General features: G+C 43.3%; 1 protein-coding gene across 5 annotated transcripts; it reads right to left on the reverse strand.

Annotated features, from left to right (window-relative positions):
• Positions 1-447: 447 nt before the first annotated feature.
• Positions 448-12,260, reverse strand: clk4a (CDC-like kinase 4a). Of its 5 annotated transcripts, none has more exons than XM_046323527.1 (12): positions 12,103-12,260; positions 11,404-11,558; positions 10,005-10,251; positions 9,210-9,309; positions 8,770-8,836; positions 6,748-6,864; positions 6,240-6,406; positions 5,790-5,884; positions 5,504-5,633; positions 2,332-2,414; positions 1,490-1,660; positions 448-1,309 (listed from the first exon to the last, which is right to left on the reverse strand). In XM_046323527.1, the coding sequence occupies exons 2-12, from the start codon at positions 11,556-11,558 to the stop codon at positions 1,160-1,162; spliced, it is 1,482 nt and encodes a 493-aa protein (XP_046179483.1). In that variant the 5' UTR covers positions 12,103-12,260; the 3' UTR covers positions 448-1,159. The 5 variants fall into 5 exon arrangements, with proteins under 5 accessions (XP_046179483.1, XP_046179486.1, XP_046179485.1 ...); XM_046323530.1 differs by having other exon boundaries at positions 12,068-12,259; XM_046323529.1 differs by having other exon boundaries at positions 12,002-12,259.
• Positions 12,261-14,462: the final 2,202 nt, after the last annotated feature.

Raw genomic sequence — 14,462 nt, forward strand, 5'->3', positions numbered from 1 at the left:
TGTCCACCATCTGTCCGGTAGTTGAAACCACACTTTTCTGTGCCAGGGCCATTGAAGGCTAACATTTGCCCACTGAAGTTACAATGCCGAACTACAGTCAGGTCAAGACCCTGGTGAGGACGACAAGCAAGCAGATGAGCTTCTCTGAGAGGGTTTCTGAGTTTGTGCAATAATTGTAAACCCAGTTACATCAGCTGTCCCGGTGGCTGGTCTCAGACGATCCCACAGGTGAAGTGAAGAAGCGGATGTGGAGGTTCTGGCTCGGTTCCATGTGGTCTGTGGTTGTGAGGCCGGTTGGATGTACCGCAAAATTCTTTAAATCGACATTGGAAGGGGCTTATTGGAAAAAAATAACATTAAATTATATGGCAACAGCTCTGGGGGACATTGCTGCAGTCAGCATGCCAACTGCAATCACCCCCAAAACATGAGACATCTGTGGCATTGTGTTGTGACATAACTGCGTTTTTATTGACAAATGCAAACACACAGCGATATTCCAAAAGTTACAAATCCAGTCATACTGAAAAAAGAGACTTGGGAAAAAAACTCAGGGCAGTCAGACAAAAATATCATCCAGTGAGTTACAAGATTTGCTTTGATTAATCGCAAATTCTGAATTTGCTCAAATTAAGGTGAAATGTAAGATTTTTTTATACAAAAACATTACAAGAATATTGACATCTTGATTTTGCCTAACAGTTAGCAGAATTATGTAAGTTGAAAAAGCACACTTTCTTTAACCTCAATGTCAACTAGTTTTTAGCTGAATAGTTTATGTATTTGGGATGTTTTCAGTGTCTTTGGAAAGCATTTAGGCAATGCGATAAATCGCAATTAAAAAAACGACGTTAACTGGAGCTAACTGATTAAGTCCGACAGCCCATAGAATAACGCACCAGCTTCATCAGTGAACCTGGTTGCTACAACGATACAACTCGCAATATATTAACACTAACTAGCATGACAGCAATGGACAAAAGCCACGTGGGCGGACTGATACAGCCAGAGGTAAACAATCTCTCCCGGAGAGTCAATGTAGGCCTATGGCGATCGTCAATCATCACAGTCGTCATGGTGATGGTCATGGTCACAACGGTTGTGATGATTGTCACGATGATAGGCAGGGTCAGGTTGGGGTCCACGCTGGGGTTAAAGGTCATTTCCTGGTGTCCTTGCGTAGGCAGGTGAAGAAGGGGTGTCTGAGAGCCTGGTCCAGGGAGAGGCGTTTAGCTGGGTCGTACTCCAGCATCTTCTGGATCAGGTCAAACAGCTGGTCGTGGTCCAAGCTCTGGACCATCATGTATTGCTGAGGGGATGGAAGAGGTGGAGGAGAGAGGGGAGGAGATGGTCAAATTTATTGATATCAATGACCACAACAACACTGTGATTCAGACGTCTTTATATCACAGGTATCTATAGGGTCAGTTCCATTAAATGAATTGAGGAAACAGAATAGGTTGGCCATATTGCTGGAGGCCCTCCTTACCTTGAGTGGTTTGCAGTGTTTCCGCACGTATCTCCCAGAGGAGCTGAGTGCATCCCAGTCCAGCTGGTACCGATGGACATACCGCCGCTTCTTGGTTTTCTGCAGGAGATGTACCGGTATGGGGCCCAGGACCCTCTCCATCATAGCCAGGTGTTCTTTACTGTCGTGGGTCTGGAGGAGAGAACACAAGAGCCACAGAGAGGAGTCTAACGTTACGCCCAGGACACAGTGAGCCAGAGGTTTTCTGGATCAAAATAGGGCTTAGGTGGTGGGTGTGGTGGCAAATTTGAAAGCTCTATTGGCCGCAATAACAAAATGTTGTTGTTCTAAAACTAATTTCCTGCAATTCCACACATTTGCGGTTTCAAAGCTAATTTCCAGTGAATCTACACATTTTGCCATGGATTATGCCGTGTTCTTATGCTATCTGAGTGTCTTAAACCATATAACAAAATCAATGGGGGCCCCATGCCATGACAAAAGAGCCCTGAAGGGATCATTTTTTAAATTTCAGATTCTCGCTGACTGTGTAGCTTTTATTTAAGCAATTAATAGTTCTCAAATATATCTTATTTAAAAAATATAGATATTTTCCACATACATTATCTGGTTTTAGTCGTTTCAAGTTTACACTGAAAATATCTTTCCATACAAATTATGATTATTATATTTAAAAAAAAAGTTTTTTACTGTATGGACTTAGGCGACCCTTAATAACACTTACCTTTTCTATGCAGGAAAACCCCTGTGATCTACCTATGCATAGAACAGCTTGAGATGAATACATGATTCAGAAGGTATCATTAGTATGATGATACTATGGATAGCTGACAGTCCCCCACCTGGAAGAGAGTTGATCCCAGGTAGTACTCTATGAGGATACAGCCCAGACTCCACACGTCACAGGCATGGTCCCAGCCCAGATCTACACAGAGAGAGAAGCATTACAGCCCAGACTCCACAGATCTACACAGAGGGAGAAGCATTACAGCCCAGACTCCACAGATCTACACAGAGGGAGAAGCATTACAGCCCAGACTCCACAGATCTACACAGAGGGAGAAGCATTACAGCCCAGACTCCACAGATCTACACAGAGGGAGAAGCATTACAGCCCAGACTCCACAGATCTACACAGAGGGAGAAGCATTACAGCCCAGACTCCACAGATCTACACAGAGGGAGAAGCATTACAGCCCAGACTCCACAGATCTCCACAGAGGGAGAAGCATTACAGCCCAGACTCCACAGATCTCCACAGAGGGAGAAGCATTACAGCCCAGACTCCACAGATCTACACAGAGAGAGAAGCATTACAACCCAGACTCCACAGATCTACACAGAGAGAAAATATCTTTCCATACAAAGAAGCATTATTAGACTCCACAGATTTTTACAACCCAGACTCCACAGATTACACTGAGAATGCATTTACAACCCAGACTCCACCTATCTACACAGAGAAGCATTTACAACCCAGACTCCACAGAGAGAGAAGCATAGCCCAGAACAGATCTACACAGAGATGAAAGCATTATTCAGACTCCACAGATCTACATTAGATGAGAAGCATTTACAACCCAGACTCCACAGAGAGAGAAGCATTTACAACCCAGACTCCACAGATCTACACAGAGAGAGAAGCATTACAACCCAGACTCCACAGAGAGAGAAGTATTACAACCCAGACTCCACAGAGAGAGAAGTATTACAACCCAGACTCCACAGATCTACACAGAGAGAGAAGCATTTACAACCCAGACTCCACAGATCTACACAGAGAGAGAAGCATTATAGCCCAGACTCCACAGATCTACACAGAGAGAAGCATTTACAACCCAGACTCCACAGAGAGAGAAGCATTTACAACCCAGACTCCACAGATCTACACAGAGAGAGAAGCATTTACAACCCAGACTCCACAGATCTACACAGAGGAGAGAAGCATTATAGCCCAGACTCCACAGATCTACACAGAGAGAGAAGCATTACAACCCAGACTCTACAGATCTACACAGAGAGAGAAGCATTTACAACCCAGACTCCACAGAGAGAGAAGCATTACAACCCAGACTCTACAGATCTACACAGAGAGAGAAGCATTTACAACCCAGACTCCACAGAGAGAGAAGCATTTACAACCCAGACTCCACAGATCTACACAGAGAGAGAAGCATTATAGCCCAGACTCCACAGATCTACACAGAGAGAAGCATTTACAACCCAGACTCCACAGTGAGAAGCATTTACAACCCAGACTCCACAGATCTACACAGAGAGAGAAGCATTACAACCCAGACTCCACAGATCTACACAGAGAGAGAAGCATTACAACCCAGACTCCACAGAGAGAGAAGCATTTACAACCCAGACTCCACAGATCTACACAGAGAGAGAAGCATTTACAACCCAGACTCCACAGAGAGAGAAGCATTACAACCCAGACTCCACAGATCTACACAGAGAGAGAAGCATTTACAACCCAGACTCCACAGAGAGAGAAGCATACTCCACAGACTCCACAGAGAGAGAAGCATTTACAACCCAGACTCCACAGATCTACACAGAGAGAGAAGCATTTACAACCCAGACTCCACAGATCTCCACAGAGAGAAGCATTACAGACCCAGACATTTACAACCCAGACACAGATCTACACAGAGAGAGAAGCATTACAACCCAGACAGATCTCCACAGAGAGAAGCATTTACAAAGATCTATTACAGAGAGAGAAGCCCAGACTCCACAGATCTACACAGAGAGAGAAGCATTACAACCCAGACTCCACAGAGAGAGAAGCATTTACAACCCAGACTCCACAGAGAGAGAAGCATTTACAACCCAGACTCCACAGAGAGAGAAGCATTATAGCCCAGACTCCACAGATCTACACAGAGAGAAGCATTTACAACCCAGACTCCACAGAGAGAGAAGCATTTACAACCCAGACTCCACAGAGAGAGAAGCATTACAACCCAGACTCCACAGAGAGAGAAGCATTATACCCAGACTCCACAGATCTACACAGAGAGAGAAGCATTACAACCCAGACTCCACAGATCTACACAGAGAGAGAAGCATTTACAACCCAGACTCCACAGATCTACACAGAGAGAGAAGCATTTACAACCCAGACTCCACAGAGAGAGAAGCATTACACAGAGAGAGAAGCATTTACAACCCAGACTCCACAGATCTACACAGAGAGAGAACATTTACAACCCAGACTCCACAGATCTACACAGAGAGAGAAGCATTTACAACCCAGACTCTACAGAGAGAGAAGCATTACAACCCAGACTCCACAGATCTACACAGAGAGAGAAGCATTTACAACCCAGACTCCACAGATCTACACAGAGAGAGAAGCATTTACAACCCAGACTCCACAGATCTACACAGAGAGAGAAGCATTTACAACCCAGACTCCACAGATCTACACAGAGAGAGAAGCATTTACAACCCAGACTCCACAGAGAGAGAAGCATTTACAACCCAGACTCCACAGATCTACACAGAGAGAGAAGCATTACAACCCAGACTCCACAGAGAGAGAAGCATTACAACCCAGACTCCACAGAGAGAGAAGAGAGAAGCGTGACATCAGCAACAGAGAAACAGGGATGCAGCCCAAATGGTTCCCTATGCCACCTGGATGCAGTCTAGGTCTGAGTAATGTCGCCGTCTGATGAAAACCCCGGAACTCTGTTATTCCTCATTTTCAGTTTTGTACATTTAATGAAATCAGTAACTCCCCTTAATGTACTCTAAACATTTCAGGACTCTAAGACCAAGAAAATGTATTACAAATAGCTTCTGAAGTTTTTAATCGTTTCTGTTTTGAAGATTAAGTTTTCATTAGACAACAACGATAAGCAGCATTATCACATAACATCAGTAATATCATGAATTAGCATTGAGGAAGTATGTGTCTTACCCAGAATGACCTCTGGAGCGGGGTAGTGGCGTGTGGACACTACGGAGGTGTGGTGGTTGTGTTCATATGTGTCTTACCCAGAATGACCTCTGGAGCGCGGTAGTGGCGTGTGGACACTACGGAGGTGTGGTGGTTGTGTTCATATGTGGCGTTGCCAAAATCAACCACCTTCACATCCGGGTTCTTCAACGTCCTCTCGTCGCGCTTCTGTAGGGCAGATGAGTCATGACAAATATACATTTGATTGAGTCAGACAGCACACAAATTCAAATAGGGGTGACAACCAAATCAGTCAACTTCACAGTTCATTCATGGTGAGTGTTTTGTCAGCACAGATCAATGTGGCAGGTAACAGACTCGTACCATTTTGGCATTGTACTTGATGTCGTACTCTGAGTCCACAAACAGAATGTTCTCGGGCTTCAGGTCAGTGTGTGTCAGCTTGTTCTTATGCAGGACTGAAACAAACAGCAGCCACAGAGAACATCGTCAACACAGGCAGGAGAGTAGACAACCCTTTGTTCTATTACACCATTTGTACAATGGAATATACTCTGAAGTCCCCACTATAACCCAACAGCTTTTCATTTACAGTGTATGTCTCCCAAACGGTGACGTATTCCCCCCCAAATTAAATACTTAGTAGTGCACTAGATTGAGAATAGGGTTCCATTTGGGAAACACACACTAACCTTTAAGTTGAGACATGTAGCATTGCTCTTATCCAGTGTGGGTGGTGCTTACTACCACAGAAATCCAATGAAATGACTATTCCAGCATGTTATAAAGTGTAATTCTATGGTAACTACTCACATCGTACGGCTCGGATGATCTGGTAGGCCATGATCCTGATGTGTTCTACTGGGAACGGCTGGAAGTTGTTCTCCTTCAGGTAGTCATAGGTACTGAGCCCCAGCAGCTCAAACGATATACACACGTGACCGTGGTGGTCGAACCAGTCCAGCATCCTCACACATCCACTGAGACGGCAGAGGGGAGTGAGAGAGAGAGAGGGAGGGGAGGAAAGAAAGAGGGGGAGAGAGAGAGAAGGGATTTACATTTCAGTAATTTAGCAGAATCGTATTCAGAGCGAATCACAGTTAGTGGATTATGTAGCTAGACAAGACAAACAATGGTGTCTGATATTGATGACACACCGATCATTAAAGTGGGATATTTAAATTACAATCCATAATTAAAGTGTACGCCTGGCAGATAACCAACTACTTGTATGAGAGACTGCATATCATCCTATTAATGGAAAGTCTACATGATTTCTGTTTATGTATGGGGCTTGTTCTAAAAACATGTCGTGACTTACTATTTCCGGTCACAGTCCAGAGAGTTCATCTGCTCCAGCACCTCCACCTCAGCCATGGCTGCTTCGCGGTACCGGTCAATGTTTTTAATGATCTTCAGTGCCACGCGAGAACCAATTCTGAAATCACAGACGAGACACACATATCTAACTGTGAGAGAGATTGAGGCTTTCAGATTAGAACGACAGAGAGAAACAGAGAGATTAAGTTTGAGAGCACACTGTAGGTATACAATAGATAGCCCTATTTGGTAAAAGACCAGGTCCAAGAACAGCTCAAATGAGCAAAGCGAAACAACAGTCCATCATTACTTTAAGACATGAAGATCAGTCAATCCAGAAAATGTCAAGAACTTTGAACATTTCTTCAAGTGCAGTCGCAAAAACCATCAAGTGCTGTGATGAAACTGGCTCTCATGAGGACAGCCACAGGAAAGGAAGACCCAGAGTTACCTCTAGGGCAGAGGATAGGTTCATTAGAGTTACCAGCGTCAATCTGCAGCCCAAATAAATGCTTCAGAGTTCAAGTAACAGACACATCTCAACACCAACTGTTCAGAGGAGACTGGGTGAATCAGGCCTTCATGGTTGAATTGCTGCAAAGAAACTACAACTAAAGGACACCAATAATAAGAAGGGACTTGCTTGGGCCAAGAAACACTGGACAGATTTCCATTGGGCTTTTGGTCCGATGAGTCCAAATTTTAGATTTTTGGTCCCAACTGCCATGTCTTTGTGAGACGCAGTGTAGGTGAATGGATGATCTCCGCAAGTGTAACAGTATAGCTTTAGACAGTCCCCTCGCCCATACCCGGGCGCGAACCAGGGACCCTCTGCACACATCAACAACAGTCACACTCGAAGCATCGTTACCCATCGCTCCACAAAAGCAGCGGCCCTTGCAGAGCAAGGGGAACTACTACTTCAAGGTCTCAGAGCACGTGACGTCACTGATTGAAACGCTATTTAGCGCGCACCGCTAACTGAGCAAGCCGTTTCCCGAAGCGGATACTGTGTTTTGCCCACCACCCGGGACAATGGATCGGATCCCAGTGAGCGAACCAATACAACGATGCCGTAAAAGGGGCAGACAAAGCGGTCTTCTGGTCACATCGCACACCACTTCCTAGCATACTAGTCTCTTGACAACAAGGTTGATGAAATTTTCATTTCTCTGTGGGGTCTAATTGTGTTGCTGTCCTGGGGCTCTGTGGGGTCTGTTTGTGAACAGAGCCCCAGGACAGCAACACAATTAGACCCAACCAAATCATGAGAAAACAAAAAGATAATTACTTGACACATTGGAAAGCAGTAACAAAAAAACATAGCAAACTAGAGTGCTATTTGGCCCTAAACAGAGAGTACACAGTGGCAGAACACCTGACCACTGTAACTGACCCAAACTTAAGGAAAGCCTTGACTATGTAGACTCAGTGAGCATAGCCTTGCTATTGAGAAAGGCCACTGTAGGCCAACCTGGCTCTCAAGAGAAGACAGGCTATGTGCACACTGCCCATAAAATGGAGGTGGAAACTGAGATGCTCTTTCTAACCTCCTGCCAAATGTATGACCAAACTAGAGACACACATTCCCCTCAGATTACACAGACCCGAAAAGAATTCAAAAACAACCAATTTTGATAAACTCCCATATCTATTGGGTGAAATACCACTTTGTGCAATGACAGCAGCAAGATGTGTGACCTGTTGCCACAAGAAAAGGGCAACCAGTGAAGAACAAACACCATTGTAAATACAACCCATATTCATGTTTATTTATTTTCCCTTTTGTACTTGAACTATTTCCAGACATTTGAAATGTATATTATTTAGGAACTTTTGTTCGTGTAATGTTTTACTGTTACTTTCTAGATTGTTTATTTGACTTTTGTTTATCATCCATTTCACTTGCTTTGGCAATGTAACATATGTTTCCCCATGCCAATAAAGCCCTTAAATTGAATTGAAAGGGGAGAGGGGTAGCATTGTCACAGTGACATCCAGACCTTTCCAGTGAGCGACTTACTTAGAGTGATCGATGCATTCCACGACTTTCCCAAAGGCTCCTTCTCCTAGAGTTGACACAATCTCATCTACAGGGAATAAAGAGCATTAGTTAGAACCAGAGCAGTGATGACTGGCATCCACTACCATCACACCTGATCTGCCACATAATCTGCCTAGCTGCTTTGTTTGATATGGATTTAGCATTATACTGTCTAACTAGAACAGGACAGGGCTCCAAGCCAACAAAACATAATACACAGTACACACATCACACTAATAATGATGTTATGTAGTGAGGTGTAATAACTAATCCACATTTAACAATACAATGATAAACCCTACCCACTAACATACAAGTGTCTACAATAGAATAGAATTTTGCAACATTACACCATATGAAAAAGCAACAACATAACAGATAGCTAGTTGACAGAGAGAGAAAAGTGATATATTCTATACATCTGGCTCTTAGCATGTCTCCCCTGTGATAGATCAGGTGACCCTCGTCATCATCCTCAACACTCCGGGATCTTTTCCTGCTCCTGCGATGATGGCTCCTCTGTTGTCCCATCACCACCATCATCAACCATCAACCACCATCACCGGCCCAGAGAGAACACCATCACCAGGCCAGGCCACCACAACGGGACGGAACGTGCCATTCATTCATTCAGCGGGCAGAGGGGGGGATCGGACGTGGGGGAGAGATTTCGGATGGATCGGCCCATTCAGAGTGGGTGGGTTGCGAACCAGGCAGCGCCAGCGGACCACAGCGGGAGCAGCACATTCAAATTCAGCCCCACCAGAGAAAGGCATAGGGGGCGTCACCACATAGTGGGTGTTACAGAAGAGAAACATGGCAACAACAAGGTTCATGTGAGAGACTTTCTCAAAGTAAGCGGTACAAAACATTATAAACCATCAGTCTAGTAGAATAGGCGAATATGCATTTTTGTGTCTTTCAAGATACAGTTTTGGTTATCTTCTGACTGTTAATGACTGATACATAACGTTTCCCTTTCCCTTGACTCTTCTTATTGAAGCCTTCTAAAGGTGTTTGTGCTTAGTCTGCTACAGTTATGCCTAGATGGTATTCAGTGAATTCTGGTACTAACATTGGATCCATAATTCTAACCCATCTGTGTTTCACTGTGGTACATATTGAGAAAGATCGACAAAGAAAAAGCTAACACCACTAATAACCATATAGGGAGTTGGTTGGAAAGGAGAGAAGACTGTAAGATGTTCTCATACCGAGTAAGAGGAGCGTTGATGAGAAGGGCTGCGTCTCCGGCCTCGGCGGCTACTACGGCCACTCTTGCCACTCCGCCCTGATGACTTGCTGTAGTGGTGCCACTCCTTGTCCTTCTCCCGATCTCTGTCCCTGGTGGCGGCGGCCCTGTTGTCCTCGTCGTAGCCCATCTCCAGGCTGGCTTCTCTGGCCCTCCTGTCCTTAGACTCTATCCTCTGCTGGTTCAGGCTGTGGGTCTCCAGGTAGTGCCTGAAAGAGAGAAACAACAAGATAGCTAAGTGACTGACTCCTTCTCCTACCTACTTACCCACTGCTTGGTTCTAATGGCCGGGACCTACGTCCTCCCCGACACCCTATCCCAAGGGGCTTAATATATAACATTTTAATTAGTAACAAGCTTATTTACAACTACAGAGTGTAACATCATCACTCCGAGGTTCTTGGTGTGAAAGCCTAACATAGTGGAGCATAGTGTAAATTCCTAGTTTTGGGGGTAAACTGACGCAACAAACTGGCCAGGCAATATGTCTCAAGAGCTGTTAGTACATATCATGTAGCAACCGTATAAATATGAGCAGCCAGCTTGAATGTATGTGTGCTCAAAGCACAGCACAACCCCCCCCCCCAATACAGCAGAATCCCCTTCTACCTCTCTCACACCAACACACACAAATCGAAAGCACAGGTGTCCGCTACGACAGTTGTTTTGGTTCAGTGAGGAATCTGTGAAGCTTTTTCAGCAGGGGAATGTGATCTGAGTCTTTGGACCTCCAGAGCCCCACAGAGTCAGAGAGAGTCATGATGGCACCCTGGTGGTATCAGGTCTCTTCCAGGAAAAGGTCTGCGTTGCTGGGGGACTTATTATTAGAGCTTCCCTACCCATTCTGCCCTGGAAACTTCCACCATAAACCTCCATCTCTCACAAAGCACAATCTCAATGAGACAGACACAGAAACCAGACATGGTTTTACCTTCCAGCAATAAAATGTACAGTGATATATTGGCAAATGACAGCGACTTCCAATAATAAAGAGTTCCAACTTCAAAAATTAATTGTGACCACGTCTGTCAAGGGCAGGGAAAGAGCCATATTCTCCTGAAATAAACATTGGCCTAACGTATGCTGTGAGATTAGATTTCACTAGTTATTTATAAGATGATGGCTTGTCCTCACCACATTAATATATTGCTGTGAAAACATTTGGCATGTGTATAGCTGCTGGATCCTACCAACATAACTGAAGAGACAGAATGACCAGCCAGATGTAAAAAGGAAGAGATCTAGGGATTGGTTGTGGGTGGGGCCTATAATAGTTCTGTTGGGTGGGGCCTATAATAGTTCTGTTGGGTGGGGCCTATAATAGTTCTGTTGGGTGGGGGAGGAAATTAGGTCATATTTACCCTTCATGTGTTTTGAGGGGTTGTTGACGTCTTCGAGATTTATTCTCCCTTGCACTGCTATTCGAATCATCTCGCTTCTGGCGCTTTCGGCTCTCCACCCAGCTGAACTCACTGAGCCAAACGCCAGGGGAACGAATTCGCTTTGCCTGTCGCATCTGCCACACAAGTGATGAACGTTCACATTAATAGCTAAAACGAGCTAACGTCACATGGATAGCTGCAGTGCCAACAAACTGTAAAATATCATTCAAATCTACATATAGATAGTTAATCTTCTAGATGTCATGAAGTAAATTCAACCATAAACCAGTAAATAGCGTACAATATTTTCTAGCATTCGCTAACTAACTAATCAGGGTCAATTATCCTCTACAGACACCGACTGGTGTATTTGTTCTAACATGCTAGCTACGTTAATTTACCTAACGTTAACTTGCTAGCTAAATTAACAACAATCCAAGTGAAACCTTTCTAACTGCTTGACTAACTTCTTCAGATAACGTCAACAACATGCATCTGATAAATGTTAGCGTCAAAGCCAACAATTTTCAGAAAGTAATAACTAGCGATCTGTACATTGGCAAGCCAGCCTACTAACGTTAGCTTCCTGGTTCGTCGACGAAACGTGAAGGCTAGCAAGATTAATATAAAATTATATGTTTACATTGTAGTATTACACATCAAATCATCTGTCCTCACTTTATCTATCGACTGATGCACCCCAAACAACTAATAGGTTTTTAAAAAACGAAACAAAAAAAAAACCCGATGTTTTATCTGTACTTTTGTGTACGAACAAAGCTGCCTTCCAAAATGGCGAACTGTGCTGCTGCTCGAAGTTCTTGTCATAGATAGAACAATGAGACAGATATTTCACAGGATGTAAAATGTGAAGCATCCGGTTGGCGTTTCCTAGCGCTACCAAATAAATTAGTAAGAGGAAGCCCAGTGAGCGGCAGTGGGAAGAAATGGATTATGGCGGACAATCTGCAAATCTTCTCGATTGATGTTTTCTGTTTCCAAAACATATGTCATCAATAAATACCGTGTTTAATGTAAACTGTTCTCTGTTAGTTTAAGATGTGGGAGAAGCAGTACAAAAAAACGAATCATTACGCAAAGATAATTTCCAGTTTGATTATTAAATTGTTGAGCTGGAATCTCATGTGTTTGTTGTCAAAGATACTGATAACTATTACAATTATTACGGAGATACAAAGATGAAACGAAGTGCAGCAATACTGTGCAGAGCAAGGGAGGAAAATCATTTTTCCAGTTTCCAAGGTATGTAATAAATAATGAGAAGATGCATTTGGAGAAATTATTGCATGGTGAGGCACACGTTGTTGGCTGTGTAATCAGTAGTGTGCTGTATCCATGACTACCCATCGAATCAATCACCAAAGAAATGATCACTGATAGATTAAACCAACTAGCTACCAATAGTGAAACAAAACTACAGCTGGGTTTAACATAGCTAGCATGAGGCAGCATGGCTAGCTAACGTTAGTTTACTAGTGTGTCCAGCTATATTACATATGAGACTATCCCAGGGTATGCTGTACAATCAATAGAAGCCATCATTTGTCACACTGAGTCATTGCAAAGTAATTTATCGAGCTGTAGAACACCACTAAGTACCTCCTTAAATGATGGTAAATGTCTGTAAAACATTGTTTGGCAACTACTTATGTTCTGCCCTCTGAAGATTAGGTTAGAATACCATAAAATATAGTATACTGTAATTATTTGCATCTTCAGAAAATAGACAAAATTCAAAAGGTTGCACCTTTTATTAAATGCCTGTTAACACGGTGAAAAATATAGAACATATCGAACCCATGAAAGTAGAGCATTTCATCACAACCTGACAGAACACACTGCACATACATCCCCTCAATAGGAAAATGTTCCAAAAGACACACCATATGTAGCATTAGAGCATCACTTCACAAGATCAATCAGGTTTAAGGACAGCAACTGAAAATGTTTCATAGGACAGGATAACGTGGGGGTCTTTGTTCTGTTTCATAGGACAGGATAAAGTGCGGGTCTTTATTTTGTGTCATAGGACAGGATAAAGTGTGGATCTTTGTTCTGTTTCATAGGACAGGATAAAGTGTGGGTCTTTGTTCTGTTTCATAGGACAGGATAAAGTGTGGATCTTTGTTCTAATGTTTCATAGGACAGGATAAAGTGTGGGTCTTTGTTCTAATGTTTCATAGGACAGGATAAAGTGTGGGTCTTTTCTGTTTCATAGGACAGGATAAAGTGTGGGTCTTTGTTCTAATGTTTCATAGGACAGGATAAAGTGTGGGTCTTTATTCTATAATATGTTCTTCATATTGGGGGTGTTGCTAATCAGGCACTGGTTGTTATGGAGGAATGAGTCAGTTTTGATTGAAGAGAAGGAGTGTGACGTAGACCCCAGAAGTCTGCAGACTACAGGGATGGAGTCCATATACACTACTAATTATAGCAGGACAAGATCAGTAAGGTCCTCATTTGGACACTGGTCACAGGAGTAGCAAGAAATACTGCCTTTCTGCTCACTTCTGGAGTTCACATCACAATCCACTTACACATACAGAAAGAGAAAAACCACATGGCTGCTGTTTAAATGAACTGTATAGGACTATTAACAACATTTAGGGTGAATAACATGGATAGAGGACATAATCATAAACTATTATCTCCAAACTACAATATACTACCACTACACTACTAAATTAACTATAAAACAGGAGAACTTAAGCATTGACCAACATCCAGCAGAAAGTACAGTAGAGGTGAGAAAGAGAACAGGAGTTAATGAGCATAGACCCAAATCCAGCAGATGATGGCAAATGTAGTTATGGTGGTCTGCAGGAGGTTCAGGTTGACAGGAGGTGTCCTCAGACTCACAAGTATCTAAAGGACTATTTCAAATGTTAGTGTAGTGTGTAATTTATTATATATAAATATTTAAATTGAACCTTTATTTAATTAGGCAAGCTGTTAAGAATAAATTCTTATTTCCAATGACGGCCTACACCAGCCAAACCCGGATGACGCTGGGA

This window comes from Oncorhynchus gorbuscha, linkage group LG23, assembly GCF_021184085.1.
Source record: "Oncorhynchus gorbuscha isolate QuinsamMale2020 ecotype Even-year linkage group LG23, OgorEven_v1.0, whole genome shotgun sequence".
In the NCBI taxonomy this organism is placed as follows: Eukaryota; Metazoa; Chordata; class Actinopteri; order Salmoniformes; family Salmonidae; genus Oncorhynchus; species Oncorhynchus gorbuscha.